At 46.2% G+C, this 18,351-nt stretch overlaps 1 protein-coding gene across 3 annotated transcripts in view; it reads right to left on the reverse strand.

Moving 5' to 3' along the window:
• CRYM (crystallin mu) overlaps positions 1–18,351 on the reverse strand; it is an 82,319-nt gene that overhangs the window by 59,828 nt on the left and 4,140 nt on the right. Inside the window, exons 2-3 of one of the 3 annotated variants that reach the window (XM_075319162.1) lie at positions 10,633–10,783; positions 6,421–6,483 (exon numbers count right to left, since the gene is read on the reverse strand). In XM_075319162.1, coding sequence (XP_075175277.1) covers positions 6,421–6,483; positions 10,633–10,783 — 214 coding nt within the window. The remainder of the gene's footprint in view (positions 1–6,420; positions 6,484–10,632; positions 10,784–18,351) is intronic. The other 2 variants (XM_075319164.1, XM_075319163.1) reach the window with 2 other exon arrangements.

Here is an 18,351-nt window from a genome sequence, read left to right on the forward strand (position 1 = left end):
CCAGGGCCCCTTTCAGGTATATATGTTCCTCATCCTAGGCCACTTCCTAGTATAGATGTAACGTTTTCCTGGAATATATGTCCCTCAACCTGGTATAAATATCCCCCTTCTTGGAATATATCTGCCATCCTGGAATATAGGCCCCTTCATGGTGTATATGTCCCCCATCCTGGGCCCCTTCCTGGTGTATATGTCCCCCATCCTGGGCCCCTTCCTGGTGTATATGTCCCCCATCCTGGGCCCCTTCCTAGTATATATGTAACGTTTTCCTGGAATATATGTCCCTCATCCTTGAATATATACCTCATCCTTGAATATGAGTCCCCCATCCTGGGCCCCTTCTTGGTATATATGTCCCCCATCCTTCCTGTATATGAACCCCCATCCTGGTATATACAGTCATGGTCCAAAGTGTTGGCACCCTTGAAATTGTTAGAGAAAATTAAATATTTCTCCTAGAAAATTATTGCAATTACACATGTTTTGTTAAACGCATGTTTATTTCTTTTGTGTGTATTGGAACAACTTGGGGAATAAAAGCTGAAAAAAGGCAAATTGGACATAATGGCACACAAAATCGCAGAAACGGGCCGGACAAAATTGTTGGCACCTTCAACTTTAAATTTGGTTGCACATTTTTTAGAATAAATAAATTCAATCAATACTATAACCATCCACAAGCTTCTTACACCTCTCACCTAAAATTTTGGACTCTCTTTTTTGTAAGCTGCCCTAAGTCACACATATTTGGAGGCTTCTTCTCCCAACAGCAATTTTAAGATCTCTCCACAGGTGTCAATGGGATTTAGATCCGGACTCATTGCTGCTACTTAAGAACTCTCCAGCGCTTTGTTTCCATCCATTTCTGGGGTCTTGTTGAAGTATGTTTGGGGTCACTGTCCTCCTGGAAGACGTATGACCTAGGACACAAACCCAGCTTTCCAACACTGAGCACTACATTGCGACCCAAAATCCTTTTGGAATCGTTGATGATGCCTTGCACACCGTCAATTGTTTCCGTGTACCTCACTCTAACACAGTGTAGCCACTTTTATTCTGCATTTTGCACACAGTGAAGGCCCTGAGTGCCAAAGTCAGCAAAACAACCGCAAAACATCTTTGAACTTCCATCATATCTGACTGTAGGCGCTGTGCTCTTTTCTTTGTAGCCTTCATTCCCCTTTTGTTAACAGTAGAATGATGTGCTTTACCAAAAAGATCTATATTGGTCTTATCTGTGTACAAGACGCTTTCCCAAAAGGATTTTGGCTTAGTCAAGTACATTATGGCAAACTGCAGTTAAGCTTTTTTATGTCTCTGTGTCAGCAGTGAGGTCCTTACTGGATCCCCTCCTAAGCATTTCATTTAAATTAAATGTGGATGGCTAGTTCACGCTGACACTGATGCCCCCTGAACCTGCAAGACAGCATGAATTCCTTTGATCTTGGTTGGGGTGGTTTTTCCACCATCTGGACTATCCTGTGTTGTAACCTTTCAGCCATTTTCCTCAATATCCAGAGAGATCATCTATAGTGCCATGGGTTGTAAACTTCTTGGTTATGTTTACACCATAGACAAAGGAACACCAATATCTCTCGAGAGTGTTGATTTTTTTTTTAACAATTTTGATTCCCAAGTCCTCAGACAGTTCTCTTCTCTTTTTGTTCTCCACGTTTAGTGTGTCACACAATGCAAAGACTGAGTCAACTTCTCTTTTTATTTATTGTATTAAACAGTTTTTCTACAATTTTTAAAAATTATTACTAAAGGAGCCCTGCTAAAATTGGAACGGACGACCTTCCCCATACATATCTCATCCCATGTGGTCTCTTTCCCCTGCAGATCCCATCCCATAATGGCCCCTTTCCCCTGCAGATCCTATCCCATTATGGCCTCTTTCCCCCCTAGAGATCCCAACCCATTATGGCATGTTTCCCCTGCAGATCCCATCCCATTATGGCCTCTTTCCCCCCTAGAGAATCCCAACCCATTATGGCATGTTTCCCTGCAGATCCCATCCCATTATGGCCTCTTTCCCCCCTACAGATCACATCCCATGTGGCTCCTTTCCCCCTACAAATCCCATCCATCATGGCTTCTTTTCCCAGCAGATCTTATCCCATGTGCTCCTTTTCCCATATAGCTCCCATCTATGCAGCCTCCTCTCCCCATATAGCTGCCATTTTTTGTGGCCTCCTCTCCCCATATAGCTGCCCTCTTATGCAGCCCGTCTCCCCACATAGCTCCCATCTTTATGTGGCTCATCTCACCATATAGCTGCCCTCTTTTGTGGCCCCTCTCCCCATATAGCTGCCCTCTAATGCGGCTCCTCTCCCTGCGCCTTCGGCTCATTGAGCGCTTACCTGATCCAAGCACCGGCGGCCTCTCCTCTGTCTTCCATCCTCCCTCGCGGCACTCTGCACACCGACGCTGACAGACGGCAGGAGGAGGAGCTACCTCCTCACACTGCCATGACCTCTGCAGCGTCAGCACGTCGCTGCATGCCAGGTCAGGGAGTCAGCAGACAGGCTCCACTGTATCCAGAAGTGCGGCGCGGAGGTGCGGGGATTCATTTGTGCTAGTGTCTTAAAGACACTAACACAGATGAATACAGGGAACAGGATCGCTGGAGCTGTTTCTTGCCGGTTCGGGGAACCAGCTGCTAATTTAACAACCGGTTCTCCCGAACCGGACAGAACCGGCTATTTGGGCATATTTTTTTCCCAATGTCCCTATCCTCTGGTGTTGTTTGTCCTTTCGCTCATGCCGCATTATTGTTTTTGGGTGTTTTTTCTATTTTTTGGGTTGGAGTCCGGTTTAAGATGATGCCTGGCTGGACTGTTTAGATTAGTATCTAATTATTTGGGATGTTCCTGCGATGGTGTAGGCCTATTTTACCTATACTGGCGCCAAGGGTTCTGTTCCTTGAGGCTGCCATCAGACGCGGTTATAGCCTGGTTAAAGCCGTTCATTACCGGGTATTTCCGGTTTTGTATGTTTGTACACTAGCTTGCGTTCCAGGCTTCTTTTGATGACGTCGGCGGCGCATCCTTGTTGATGCGGCCGATGTTTACCGTCGTGACGTTGTAGTTTCCGGCATGGTCCATGCTGGGCCATTACGTCATGACGTGTGGTGGACTCACTGCGCACGCGCGGTCTCTATAAAGAAGCGCGGTTTTCAATTAGCCGGCGTGGCACACACAGCTTGGCGTTCATCCATGCTGGATGTTATTGGGTAAGCAGACTGGTCTTTGGATGCTGTTTATTCATTTTCACGTGTATGGGCTGTAATCTATGATTATTGTTTTACAGTCCGTGCTTGGGGCAATTCTCTTGTCTATCAGTCCTGATGTGATTACTGATATGATGCTAAGTACCCTATGAAGACTGCCCTGATGATCACTATTTGAAACGCGTCGGGAGGTACATACTACCGCTTTTCCACTTGAGCCAACAAATGGTATTTATGTAGGACCTGTGTAGGGTCACCTCTGTTTGAGCTCTATTTTGACATGCCCTTGGAACCACGGTAAGACAGTTTTCCTTTTTTCTTATTCATGGTTGCAGTCGATCTGTGGGATTCACTGTTGCAGCAGGTCCGACGTGGCAACCATTGTTTTTGCTGTGTTTCTTAATGCAGTTATTCTGTGTGACTTGCTTTCATACTTTCTGCATTTTGTGCCTGGTGTTCATTTTTGAGGCTGTTGTCATCCTTCGTGTAGCCCAAAAGAACACTTTTTATTCTTTTATAGTGGCAGTCCACTTTTAATGTATACTTATTAAAGGTTATGTTTTAGGAGTTTTTGTTCTCTGGCTATTTGCCCCAGTTGCTATCTACTGCTCTCCATTTAGGGGGACTTTATTAAGGTAATTGCTATATCCCTTAAAGACACTAACACAGATGAATACAGGGAATCGGATCGCTGGAGCTGTTTCTTGCCGGTTCGGGGAACCAGCTGCTAATTTAACAACCGGTTCTCCCGAACCGGACAGAACCGGCTGAATCCCACCCCTGCCTGTGGGATTTTCATATTGCCCACATCGGTTATTTGCCACAAATGAGTTTGAACGAGCATCACATGCTGAAACAAAGAGGTTTACCCAAAATTCTGGAAAGGTGCCAACAATTTTGTCCGGCCCATTTTGGGAGTGGTGTGAAAGTGTGTCCAATTTGTTGTTTTTTTCTGTTTTTTTGTTGTTGGTGTTGTTCCAGTACACACAAAAGGAAATAAACACGTGTAGTTGCAATAATTTTCGGAGATAAATACTTCGGGGTTTTTAGGGTGCCAGCACTTTCGACCATCTTATCATTCAAAATTAGCTTCTTCTTTCTCTGTTAGAATTGATCAGTCATTATCAAAATTCTCAATTCCAGGGTAAAATCTGTATTCAGTGAAGACTTTCCCATTACTGAGATAGGAGATGGCAGTTGATGCTGATGAGATTCTATGATGATGGGAGGAGGGAGGAGCTAGAGGCAGAGCTCCGCCCCTCCTCCCTCTTCTATCTACATAGAATCTCATCAGCACCAACTGCTAACTCCTGTCAGTAATGGGAAAGTCTTCACTGAATACAGATTTTACCTCAATCTTGATAACGACTGATCTATTTTCGCAGAGAAAGAAACAAAAATTTGTCTAATAAATATCTACAAAGTTGCTTTTTTTCATGTGCACTATTGATTGATGAACTAGAAATTAAAACAATGGTTACGCTTTAAGACAAATCAAAAAAAGTTTAGGTTGGACAGATCTATAACACACAGCGATTAAAATAAGGTTTGAACACGTCACCAATTCTCAAAGTAAATATATTTCTAAAGGTGCTAGTGACATAAATTTCTCACTAGATGTCAGTGACAACCCATCCAATCCACACAGGGAAAGAAATGAACCCATAGATTGTCCATAAATTTAGTGATTTATAATAATGAAAAATGATAGGGAAAAAGTATTGAACACGCTTAATGAAATCTATAAAAGTCGTTGTTGGTGATGACAGCTTCATGATGCCTCCTGTATGGAGAAACTAGTCACATGCATTGCTCAGTAGTGATTTTGCTCCATTCTTCCATACAAACACTTCAAACCTTGAAGGATTCTATGAACTCCTATGAACTTTGAGCTTTAGTTCCTTCCATAAATTTTCTATAGGATTCAGGTCAGGTGATCGGCTCGGCCATTCTAGCAGGTCTATTTTCATTTTTCTGAAACCAATTGAGAGTTTCCTTGACTGGGTGTTTGTGATCATTGTCTTGCCGAAATGTCCACCCTCGTTTCACCTTCATCATCCTGGTAGATAGCAGCAGATTCATATCAAGAATGTCTCCGTGCATTGTACATTCATTCTTCCTTCAATTATATGAAGTTTGCCAGTGCCATATGCTAAAAAAACAGACGCACACCATGATATTCCCGCCTCCAAACTTCACTGTTGGTGTTTTCAGGGATGGTATGCTGTGCCTTTTGGCCTCTAAACATGGTGTGTATTATGAGATTCAAAGAATTCAATGTTGGTCTCTTCTGACCAGACTATATTCTCCCAGTATTTCACAGGCTTGTCTAATGTTGTGGATCAATGTTTAACTGTGGTTGAACATGCTTTTTCAACAATGGAGTCTTGTGTGGTGAGCGTGCATATAGGACATGGAGGTTGAGTGCATTAATTATTGTTTTCTTTGAAACAATTGTACCTGCTGATTCCAGGTCTTTCTGTATCTCTCCACAGGTGGTTCTTGGACAACCCTTCTAATATTTTATTTCACTTCTCTCTGTCTGAAATCTTACGGGGAGCACCTGGTCGTGGATTTATGGTGATGATGTTTTTTCCACTTCCAGATTATGGCCCCAACAGTGCTCACTGGAACCATTAGAAATTCCTCTGTAACCAATCTCATCAGTATACTTTGCAACAATAAGGTAGTGAAAGTCTTGAGACAGCTCACTTTTATTACCTATCATGAGATGTTTCTTGTGTGGCAATTTGGTAATGAGACACCTTTTGTGTCAGCTGATATTATTTTTCACTAAGTGGCAGGATTGCTTTCTAATTACTGATAGATTTCACCTGGTGTCACGACTTTCCATGACTTTTTCACCTCTTTCTTCATGTGTTCAATACATTTTCCCCTGTGTCCTTTCTCATTATTACACATCACTAAATTTATGGCCATCTAAAGCTTGATTATTTTTTTCTGCCTCTGTCGACTGGATGGGTTGTTACCGACATCTGGTAAGAAATTCACTCTCAATAGCACCTTTAGAAATATATTTACTTAGAAAATGGGTGACATGATCAATACTTATTTCACCCACTAAAGATGTCTTAATGTTACCCCGCAACTTTTTGAACATTAATTAATGTGCATTTTAGGATTTTTTAATTCTTCACTAGTCTGATAAGTAAAATTTGTACTCTCACCTTTGTCGCAATTGCTGAAGCGGCAGCAGTTCTCTTATCTGTAATGACTTTGCCATCGATTACCTAGATCCAAAAATAACATGACAAAAGAATAATAGAGAAAAAAAAGTTGGTAAGCAGAAGAAGGAGACAGCGCTGGCAATACAATGAAAGCAGCAATAATACAAAATGATAGCGGACTGAAAATAAAAGTGTATTATCCGCTGACATAATTCATAATACACCAAGGCACACAGAAATTAAAGGGCCACTGTCATTTCCTTTTGGCGCTCTCATTGTTTTCCTTCCCTCCTTCTAATAGCCATAATTATTTTTCTCCAACTACACAGCTGAATGAGGTTTTATCTTTTATGGGATGAGTAGTAGTTTTGAGTGACAGTGGAAAAAAAATCCAAGTGAGCTGAAATTATGACAAAAAACAGCAATTCCACCATTGTTTTCCAGACTTTGTTTATATGGGGTATCAGTGCAGAGACGGCTGTCAGTCAATGTGCCAAGAAAGGGATACAGCTGCACTCTGAGCACTAAGATATATGCAAACACTGAATATATGATGTTTGAACTACATTATTGCTACATAGAATATACCGTATTTTTCAGATTACAAGGCACACTTTTCCTCAAATTTTTGAGGGGTGCGTCTTATAATCCGAATGTAGCCTACTGGGAGGTAGTGGAGAAGGGTAAGCAGAAGATAGGTGCAATGCTGGGGGCTGCGAGCGTTGTGCTGGGGTCTGCGGTGTACTGTGTTGCGGGCTGCTGTGCTGCGAGCAGTGAGGCAAGAGCATCCTGAAGATGTTGGTGGTGCAGGCTTCAAATAATGGCGCCCAAAGTCGGCGTGTGCACAGATGGAGCTCTCGGCTCAAGATCTCATCTGCTCACGTGCCGTCTCCGGCCCATTGTTATTGTACCGCCCGGCGCTCAACTGCAGCCGAGCCTCTCAGATCCGGGATCGTTGGTGGGTGGCTCGAGCGCCTCCGGACCCGGGGTCACTTAGCTCTGAAAGGGTGCTGGCACTACGTAGGGGGATGGTACGTAGATGATGGTAGATGATGCAGATGACACAGATGGTAGATGATGAAAAAAACTACGCGTTTCGGCGGTTCGCCTTCATCTGGTTGACCTGATGAAGGCGAACCGGCGAAACGCGTAGTTTTTTTTTACATCATCTACCATCTGTCAGTGTTATCAGCCGGTATTATTATACCTTTTCAGATATATTCTTTTTAACAAAGTTGAAATAAAGAAATGCCTTTTATTCAAATCCTTGGAGTCTGAGCTGGATCCTTCTCCTGCTTGCTTCTAATATATTTTTAAAGGTGCCATTGACATGAATTTCTCACTAGATGTCCAATGTCATGCAGTGTTTTGCATTACACTCGATGGGTATTATGGCAGTGCCGGACTCTGTTCACAAGCTCTGTCCAACTAGCTGCTTGGGATTCTTTACTTGCACGGCCTGCCATGGGCGTCGGCTGTTTCTGGCTTCTCTTCTCTACAGCACAGTGAGAGTTAATTTCTGCTGGTCTGTGATCAGCTGCTGGGAGCTCGGGCTGCTGATCATCATCTCCAGTCTTTATAAGCTTCTGGAGACTGAGGCTCTATGCTGGATATAAATAATAAATAAATCTTTATTTTTCTATAGCGCTAACATATTCCGCAGCGCTTTACATACATCAGGAACACTGTCCCCATTGGGGCTCACAATCTAAATTCCCTATCTGTATGTCTTTGGAGTGTGGGAGGAAACCGGAGTACCTGGAGGAAACCCACGCAAACACGGGGAGAACATACAAACTCCTTGCAGATGTTGTTCTTGGTGGGATTCGAACCCAGGACCCCAGCGTTGCAAGACTACAGTGCTAACCACTGAGCCACCATGCCACCTTGGATATAGCTTTGTTTCTTGGTTCCTGTGGTTATCCAGTTGTATGGTGATCAACAGTTTGCGGTTCAGCATGGTGTATGAGTCCTCCAGTTGTGAATTTATTTCCTCCCCAGTTCACATACTGTTCCTCCCCAGTTCACATACTGCTCCACCTTTGTGTTTGAGTGCAGTGTTCAGAAGTTTGTTTACTTTTGTCTGTGATTATTTCTGGGGTTTTGGTAACTGGGTCTCTGACCCGCTCTCTCTGGGTGGGGGAAGTAGTATCAGGGCTTCGACAGGAGACAGGGCCATGTTGGAGGCTCGAACCTGGCTACCATCAAGTATACCTTCGAGATAAAGGACAGCACATGGGCCCCAGTCTTGGGGTCAGCCTAGGAGACCTTGTTCCATCTATACACCCCCGTGACATCCAATCTACACAGCTAAAAAAATTCAAACCATAGATGTCCATAAATTTAGTGATGAGAAATTAAATAAGGAAAAAGAATTCACCAAGCTCTGAAACCAGTTGAGAGTTTCCTTGGCTTTGTGTTTGGGATCATTGTCTTGCTGAAAGGTCCACCTTGTTTCAGATGGCAACCAATTTTTTTTTCTCAAAAATGTCTCTGTGCATTTATCTTTTCAAGCATCCTTCAATAATAGGAAATTTGCCAGTATCATATGCTAAAAAACAGCTGTACACCATGATGTTGCCAGCTCCAAACTTCATTGTTGGTATGGTGGTTTTGGGGTGAAAATCTTTGGCATCTAAAGAGTTCAATTTTGCTCTCATCTGACCAGACTATATTCTACCTGAATTTCCCAGCCTTGTCTAAATGTTGTTGCGTAAACTTTCATGTTGTTCAGTAATGGTGTCTTGCGTGGTGAGCGTACATAAAGGCCATGGAGGGTGAGTGCATTACTTATTGTTTTCTATGAAACAGCTGTACCTGCTGATTCCAGTCTTTCTGTAAATACCCACAGGTGGTTACTGGCTCTCGGACAACTCTTCTGATAATTATTTTCACTCCTCTGTCTGAAATCTTGCAGGAAGCACCTGGTCATTGCCAGTTTATGTTGAAATCAGTTTCTATCCACTTCCGGATTATGGCCCTAACAGTGCTCACTGGAACCTTTTAACAGTTATAAGCCCTTCTGTACCCAATGCCATCAGTATATGTACATAGAAGCGGTGTCTAGGTATAGTAAAGTATCCATGCGCTACGCAATGAAACCACCTATAGCGCCACCTCGTGAAAAACAATGGAGTTAGCATTTTTATCTCGAAAGAAAACGGAACGAGATAGAGAAAAAAAGTGAATTACAAAGTTGTAGGGCATCATCAATTCAATACGAATCGACACCTTGCATACAGAAATGCTATAATTAGAACATGTAAAACTCACAAGGCTGCGGATGTGAAGCGATACCTCATGGAGACCTTCCTACAAGTCATGATACGTCATCGTAGGTACTGCAATGTTGGTGGAGGGGTCGCATACACCTGCTGTTTGATGTGACCTCGCAGAAAGAAGTTCAATGGGGTCAGGTGAGCGTGGAGGCCACTCCATGCAGCCACCATACCCAATGACTTGTAGGAAGGTCTCCATGAGGTATCGCTTCACGTCCGCAGCCTTGTGAGTTTTACATGTTCTAATCATAGCATTTCTGTATGCAAGGTGTCGATTCGTATTGAATTGATGATGCCCTACAACTTTGTAATTCACTGTTTTCCTCTATCTCGTTCCGTTTTCGAGATAAAAATGCTAACTCCGTTGTTTTCCACCAGGTGGCGCTATAGGTGGTTTCATTGCGTAGCGCATAGCTACTTTACTATACCTAGACACCACTTCTATGCCTATAGCTGCCGCTGGTCTCAAGTTAATGGCGGTGGACAGGATATGGGTGGACACACTGTATACACACATACTCTCCTTTAACTCAGAATTCCATATTATATGATCATTGAAAATGAGTTTTGCAATCTCGATAATCCTGTTATTAGTTATTGCAGAGACATAAACCTGGTGATACATGGAATTTTTGCAAGTTATGAAAGAGTTAAAGAAGATATAGCATCACTTACGCATATTTCCAGCACATCCCAGACTTAGAACTCAAGTGATATATCAGTTATCCTATAAATTGTTGTTAAAATGCCAGAATTTAACTGAACAAATAAAAAAAATTACTGAAATAGCATTTAAGAGAGTAAATATTAACCATTTCCCATCCATCCTATTAACACACTAAAAACAAACAGAGGTGCATGAAGAGCTTTGGTGCCCCCTGCTGGACATTGAAGAAAATCTCAAATTTGTACATTAGTTGCGCATCGTACTCACAGCTTTAAGAGTCCCGTTGGATGGCTCAAATAAGAGGACGGTTGCTTGATGCGAAGGGATGTCAGACGACGTTTTAGTCTCATAAAATGTCACCAGCTTTGTCGTTAAGGCATCGTCCTCCGCGCTATAAGCCGGCATCACCCCTAAGAAACTAACATCATGTTATGCTTAGCATTTGGAATAAAATCTCAGTAAATCTCAAAATTGTTTAAAAGAACAGAGAGTCCTCAGTGGTTGATACCTTTTAATGGCTAACTGAAAAGATGGTAATAATTGCAAGCTTTCGAGACTACTCAGGTCTCTTCATCAGGCATGGTATAACACAAAATCTGAAGAGTCACGTATTTATACACAACAGGACTTAGAATAGTGCAGTAAAAAAAAAAAAAAAAAAAAAAGAACAAGTTATATGAAACAGAACTATCTCTATGGCAGGGGGACAAGCTGTTCTAGCCATAAATACTGCTGCAGTTCAGTGTGAAAGTTTTATTGTCCTTTGATAAGGGTCTGGTCCAGGGCTGTGACATGCTCGGATGGTCAGAGGAGCACATCTTTTAACTGATGTAAAAAGACATGAATCCATGAGACACATTCATTCCTTCTCTGAATGTGTCAAAGGTCATCATAAGTTTGTACTCCCATAGTCTCCTGTCTCTCTGGGACTTGAAGTTTCCTTTCAATACCAGCAATTTCATGTCCATGATGCTGTGGTCTGGGTTACAAAAATGTTTGGCCACAGGTAGATCCATCCTTTTTTCTCTAATTGTGTGGCGGTGAGAATTCATCCTTGTCCTGAGCTGTTGTCCGGTCTCCCCTACATACAGACCCCCAGTTGGACATTTGGTACATATAATTAAGTACACCACATTGGTTGTGGTGCAGCTGAACGTACCTGGGATCTTGTAGTCCTGATGTGATCTGGGAATCTTTATCTTGTCCGTTGTCAATATTAATGGACAGGTCTTGCATTTTTTCTGGTTGCAGGGAAATGTTTTAACAGAGAGTCCTCAGTGGTTGATACCTTTTAATGGCTAACTGAAAAGATGGTAATAATTGCAAGCTTTCGAGACTACTCAAAACGCAAGACCTGTCCATTAATATTGACAACGGACAAGATAAAGATTCCCAGATCACATCAGGACTACAAGATCCCAGGTACGTTCAGCTGCACCACAACCAATGTGGTGTACTTAATTATATGTACCAAATGTCCAACTGGGGGTCTGTATGTAGGGGAGACCGGACAACAGCTCAGGACAAGGATGAATTCTCACCGCCACACAATTAGAGAAAAAAGGATGGATCTACCTGTGGCCAAACATTTTTGTAACCCAGACCACAGCATCATGGACATGAAATTGCTGGTATTGAAAGGAAACTTCAAGTCCCAGAGAGACAGGAGACTATGGGAGTACAAACTTATGATGACCTTTGACACATTCAGAGAAGGAATGAATGTGTCTCATGGATTCATGTCTTTTTACATCAGTTAAAAGATGTGCTCCTCTGACCATCCGAGCATGTCACAGCCCTGGACCAGACCCTTATCAAAGGACAATAAAACTTTCACACTGAACTGCAGCAATATTTATGGCTAGAACAGCTTGTCCCCCTGCCATAGAGATAGTTCTGTTTCATATAACTTGTTCTTTTTTTTTTTTTTTTTACTGCACTATTCTATGTCCTGTTGTGTATAAATACGTGACTCTTCAGATTTTGTGTTATACCATGCCTGATGAAGAGACCTGAGTAGTCTCGAAAGCTTGCAATTATTACCATCTTTTCAGTTAGCCATTAAAAGGTATCAACCACTGAGGACTCTCTGTTCTTTTAAACAATTTTTTTATCTCTACTGGCTAACACGGTACAAAGATATATTTTACTTGCAGTAAATCTCAGTAATTATAGTTACAAGAAATTTGACTGGCGCCTAAATATCAGCAGAGATTGATCATTTTAGTAACATAAAACAACAGTAATCAGTAAAAGGGAATGTATTTTTAAAAAAGGGTAAAACTGGATAAATCATGGGGGGGTGGCGTTCATTAAAACCATATTTCTTAATAGATACACCTTGAAATATTTAATTTATCAGACACAACAGGCTGACACTTGCTGTTTTCTGTATTTTAGTTGTCAGCTTTACTGTGTTGATTGGGACAGAATAGGCACAATCGCCTCATTATCCTTAGACAGTAGATATTATTATATATCACCGATGTACTGCTTAAAGGGAACTTGCCATGTAAAAAATGTGCTTAACATGCAGCTATAGGGTTAATCTACAGGATAATAGCATTCTGACACCGTGTGGCCATGGCACTGAAAGCCCCGCTGCCCGAGGAAACTACCTTTATTTCTCTTGGGCTTTCAGTCATAAAGATCGCGGTCTGCTCTATTGACCTCACTGCAGAGTTGTGTGTGATTATAAGGCCTAAGACTCACGGCGTGAAAATCGGAGTGAGTGGGATGCGATAAAACATTGCATTCCACTCGGACCAATATTAGCCTGTGTGTCAGCACACATGAGCGATAATTTTCTTGGCCCTAATCGGACCGAGAAAACAATCGCAGCCTGCTGTGACTGTAATTCGATCCAGGTTTCTCGGTGAGAGAAAAAAAAAAAAAAAAAAAAAAAAAAAAAAAAAAAAAAAAAAAAAAATCGCACTGCACTCGCAGTACACCGGTGTACTCCGAGTGTAGGGCGAGAATGGTAATAGCCGGCTACGGAGGAGAGAGGGAGATAAATTTCTCCCCTCCTCAGCGCTGGCCCTCCTCTCCTGAGTGCTGGCCAACTCCCCACAGCTGAGGTCCGATCGCATGATCGGACTTCAGTCGCATTGACACTCGCATGACACTCGGGTCTTGCTGTGCTGCCAGTGTGAGCCAAGTGTCATGCGAGGATTGCAGTAGATCCCCCGTGTGGCCCCGGCCTAGACTCCTCTCAGTGTGATGTGTGAGAGAGCTGCAGAAAATTCAGCGCCTGAAACCTAACTGTGCATGCGTTGGCAGCAACCCGCAGCATTGCAAAGCAAAGTGCACCTGCACGAACTGCAATTTGACCTGTGTAATCCACATAGCCGGACAAAATCTCGCACCTACAAACAGAGTGGCAGGGGCACTGTAGTTGTGGTCTGTGTCGTGTCTGGGCGAGACCCCCTGGCCCTGCTACTGGCAGGTTATAGGGCCAGTGGACGTCTGGAGTTCGTCCACTTACTTGCCAGTGGGGATACTTCGATACCTTCTCTTCTCTGGGATCAGATTCAAGCAAAAGAGACAACAAAAGTCAGGGGGGTCTTTTTCATAAATTCAACTTTACTGGTTCTTCAGATAGGATTTGAAATTGCACTGCACTGATACTTCTGTACTCTATTGCCATCTCTTCTTCTGGCTGCGTTCTCTCCCAGCAGACTTGTCCAACCTTGACCTTTATCTAGGGTCCAAGCTCTGCTCTGTTTCGTTCCTTAGGGTCCTCCGTACCCCTATGTTCGCCCAGCAGCCCCACCGACAACGGGGAACTGCTGATAGGGGGATATGGTCCGACCCTGGCACAACTCACACAGCCATCTTCTTTTCTAACTTTCTCCCTGTTTGAGGGACTTACTTCCCAAGCTCCTCTCAGGGGCTAAACCTCTTCCATAACCCCTGGAGCACTTGCTGTGGGATGCAGCCGAGGTACCCGGTTCTTGCATCCTAACCAGCCTATACATTTCCTACCACTATCTCAATATCTACCTGGTGAACCTGAATCTAACATTGCTAACACCTTATCTACCACTTAAAGGGAATCTGTCACCACTTTTTTGGCATATAAGTTGCGGCCACCACCACCGAGCTCTTATATACAGTATTCTAACATGCTGTATATAGGAGCCCAGGCCGCTATGAAAACATAAAAAACACTTTATAATACTTACCTAACGGTCACGCGGTTGGCCATATGGGCGTCTCCGTTGTCCGGTGCCGGCGCCTCCCCTTTCGGCCATCTTCGTCCTCTTTCTGAAGCCTGTGTGCATGACGTGTGATGCCCTGGACTAGCCAGGTTGTCACATACATACGAATCATACACACCCCCCACCCTAGACAGTAACAACAGTCAACCAAAAACCCTTGTTGCCTCCCTCCAGGGTCTGATGTCCACACCAGGTGGGGCGGAGCCAGGCGGTTGGCCCCACCCACCGAGGAGTTCACAGGCCTGGGAGGCGGGAAAAGTATCAGATTAGTCTTGGAGGTGGAAGTGAGAGGAGAAAACACTTGAGGTCTCTGGGTAGGAGCCCAGGCACTGACACCAAGGTTGGCAGACGGTGGTGGCCGTCTGCAGGAGATGGTGGAACTCCGCAGAGCCGTAAGGACCGGGGTCGGGCGTCGTCCCGCCGGTACTGGACCGGGGAACGGAGTGAAGCTAAGCACACAGGCAGGGCCATCGGACCCCGACCAGGCTTGGAGTCGCCGTCAATAGTCAAATCCGAATGGGACAGGAAACCCAGAGGTTTCCTAACAACCAAGTCCCGATTGAAGGCAACCGCTCACACTGTGAGGATATACAGCTACCGCCACAGGCTAGAGATCCAAGGGCTAGCGCCTGCGGGCAAAACGGGCTCCTACGGCACATATACGTTGGGGAGCGGACTACCAGTGGGCAACCACAGGAGTCAGAACATCATTCTAAAGGTGCAGGGAAAGACAGCCACCATCAGCCGTCTGGGGAGAGCACAACAACAACACTGCAGCCGGCTGCGGGACCCGTCCATCCGGCCGTTTTGGTTTACCAGAGACTTTGTCAGTGATTGTCTGAGTGAGTACATCAGTGCCGTCCGGCACCGCGCAGCGATGTCCCTGCAACCCTGCATCTCACCAACCCTGCCTCCCCGTCACACCACCGGGCCCCGGGACCACCAACCCCTACCCACGGAGGGGGAAAAACAACATCCCAGCTGCTCCCTACCATCGCTCCCGGGATCCCCGTCACCAGCAGCGGTGGTGCCCATCTTCACCCCAACCAGTGGGTGGCGTGTGACGGACTAAATCCCCAAACAAACCACCCCCTTTTCACTCACGGGCGAGGAGCGCCGCTCAAGTCCCCGGATCCAGCCCACCGCTCGAGCCACCGAGCAGCAGCGCCGGACCTGAGCGTTAGCGAGCGCAGCGCCCCGCCGCCCACGACAACTTGGCGTCACGAACAGGATATAACCGACCTACCTATCGGTAGAAGTGCGCCTTGCAGTCTCCGCCGGTGGCGTCCGGCCGAAAAATTTGAAGCGCCGCCATCTTTGGTGCGAAAATCTCCCGCTCGAGCGTCTTCCCCGAGCAGGGAAGGCGCGAAAGCGAAGCCCCGCCCCTGAAGAGGGAAGTGCTAAAGAGAACCAAGGGGGGGGCGGGTGAAGAATGGCGGCATGTAACTAACGCTGCAGCGTGCAGGGACGCCAGACCCTGAAACATACCCGGTTCCTGGAAGCAGCTTGCAACATGTCCGCACCACCTGAGAGGCCTGAGTCTCCGGAGCCTGCCCCTGGGACGGCGGCGTGGCTGAAAACCCAAGTGATGCTGCTATGCTGTCGTAACCGGGCCCAGCTACGGGACCTGCTGGACCGCTGAGATGGAGGAGCTGGCTGCGGTCGTGCGGGTGCATGAAATAGAGGCCATGCTGGAAGAGCTGGTGAGTGACCCACGCTGCGGCTGAAGGATTCGGTCTATCCCTGGCCCCTGCAGGGCCCGCTCCATCGCCCGTGCTAGCCGTCCGTACAGCCTCGCCCAGCCCGCCGTCCCCGATGGAAGTGGCGGAGCCCGCGCTGATGCCCCGCCAGGGCCCGGAGGCCCGAGAGGACGCCAGCCAACCAATAGCTGGAACAGTTGACTCAGAAGACCCGATGGCGGGCCTCCGTATACCGACCGATGGCGGATCGCCTGCCACTGAGGAACCACAAGTCTGGGCTCAGCTAGAAACCGTTGCAGTCCTGCCAGGTCCCTTCATCAGCCCCCTGGAGTCAGATGACAGTGGCTCGGAAGCTGACACGGAGACTGTCTCAGAGGAAGAGGGAATCTTCGGCTTGTATGATATGGAGGCCACCTACATCCCTCGGAGTGGAAATAACGGATGCCGGGCGGCCCTTCCCGGTCGCGCCTACCGGGCGCTGGAAGGGATGGAGCCTGTGTTTCTTCACCTGGAGCCAGGTGAGGAGTACGGAAGTGAGCAATAAAGGCAGCGGTTTACCGTTGTCACCAAAGTTGTTCTCGTTGGGACCCTCTGCCGTATGTTGATTGTTCCAGATGTGAGTGAATGAAAATTAATAAAACCGAAAAATCACCAGATTACCGTCCGAGAAGAGAATCGTCCCCATTGGGACTGGAGTTGCCCCTTTTGTTAAGTTAACTCCCCATACCCACATGAGAAACTCCTCATGGACAAGGCTGAGAACTTGCAGGCCACCCACGAACTTGTGGGCTTGTAAATAATGTTGTGGGATGGATACCGTTGCCGCCTCCGGAGAGGCTGATTTGGAGGATGGGCCTGGAGGAAAGTGATGGCCCAGGCCCACCACTACCATAACCGGTGGCGATCCTCCGGGGGTCAGGGGTTCCCCCTTGGACGTGGGGTCCCCTGAAGTGACAGTCGGGTGCGAGTTACCGTACCCGTTCCCGCTCGGGCAGCCTGAACCTGGACTGGGGTAAAGGGGTGCTGCCCACTTCTTAGGGGCAGCATCAGGGCTAGGTTGCTTGGGTGGGAGAGCGGAAGACATCCGTCCGTCCATTATTAAAAATGTTTATGTGTGTTGTAACGTTTAAGAGGACCTAAAGTATGCTTATTTTTCATGTTTTACCGTTTTTCCCATGTTATTTATATTTTTGCAGTTTGAAAAATAAAACCGGTGATGGACGGGCAGCCCGCAGACGGTCTGCATTTTACCAAGGGGGAGTGTGATGCCCTGGACTAGCCAGGTAGTCACATACATACCAACATACACACCCCCCACCCTAGACAGTTACATTAGTCAACCAAAAACCCTTGTTGCCTCCCTCCAGGGTCTGATGTCCACACCAGGTGGGGCGGAGCCAGGCGGTTGGCCCCACCCACCGAGGAGTTCACAGGCCTGGAGGCGGGAAAAGTATCAGATTTGTCTTGGAGATGGAAGTGAGAGGAGAAAACACTTGAGGTGTCTGGGTAGGAGCCCAGGCACTGACACCAAGGTTGGCAGACGGTGGTGGCCGTCTGCAGGAGTTGGTGGAACTCCGCAGAGCCGTAAGGACCGGGGTCGGGCGTCGGCCCGCCGGTACCAGACCGGGGAACGGAGTGAAGCTAAGCACACAGGCAGGGCCATCGGACCCCGACCAGGCTTGGAGTCGCCGTTAATAGTCAAATCCGAATGTGACAGGAACCCCAGGGGTTTCCTAACAACCAAGTCCCGATTGAAGGCAACCGCTCACACTGAGGATATACAGCCACCGCCACAGGCTAGAGATCCAAGGGCCAGCGCCTGCGGGCAAAATGGGCTCCTACGGCACATATACGTCGGGGAGCGGACTACCAGTGGGCAACCACAGGAGTCAGAACATCATTCTAAAGGTGCAGGGAAAGACAGCCACCATCAGCCGTCTGGGGAGAGCACAACAACAACACTGCAGCCGGCTGCGGGACCCGTCTAACCGGCCGTTTTGGTTTACCAGAGACTTTGTCAGTGATTGTCTGAGTGAGTACACCAGTGCCGTCCGGCACCGCGCCGC

The sequence above is a fragment of the Anomaloglossus baeobatrachus genome, chromosome 7, assembly GCF_048569485.1.
Source record: "Anomaloglossus baeobatrachus isolate aAnoBae1 chromosome 7, aAnoBae1.hap1, whole genome shotgun sequence".
In the NCBI taxonomy this organism is placed as follows: domain Eukaryota; kingdom Metazoa; phylum Chordata; class Amphibia; order Anura; family Aromobatidae; genus Anomaloglossus; species Anomaloglossus baeobatrachus.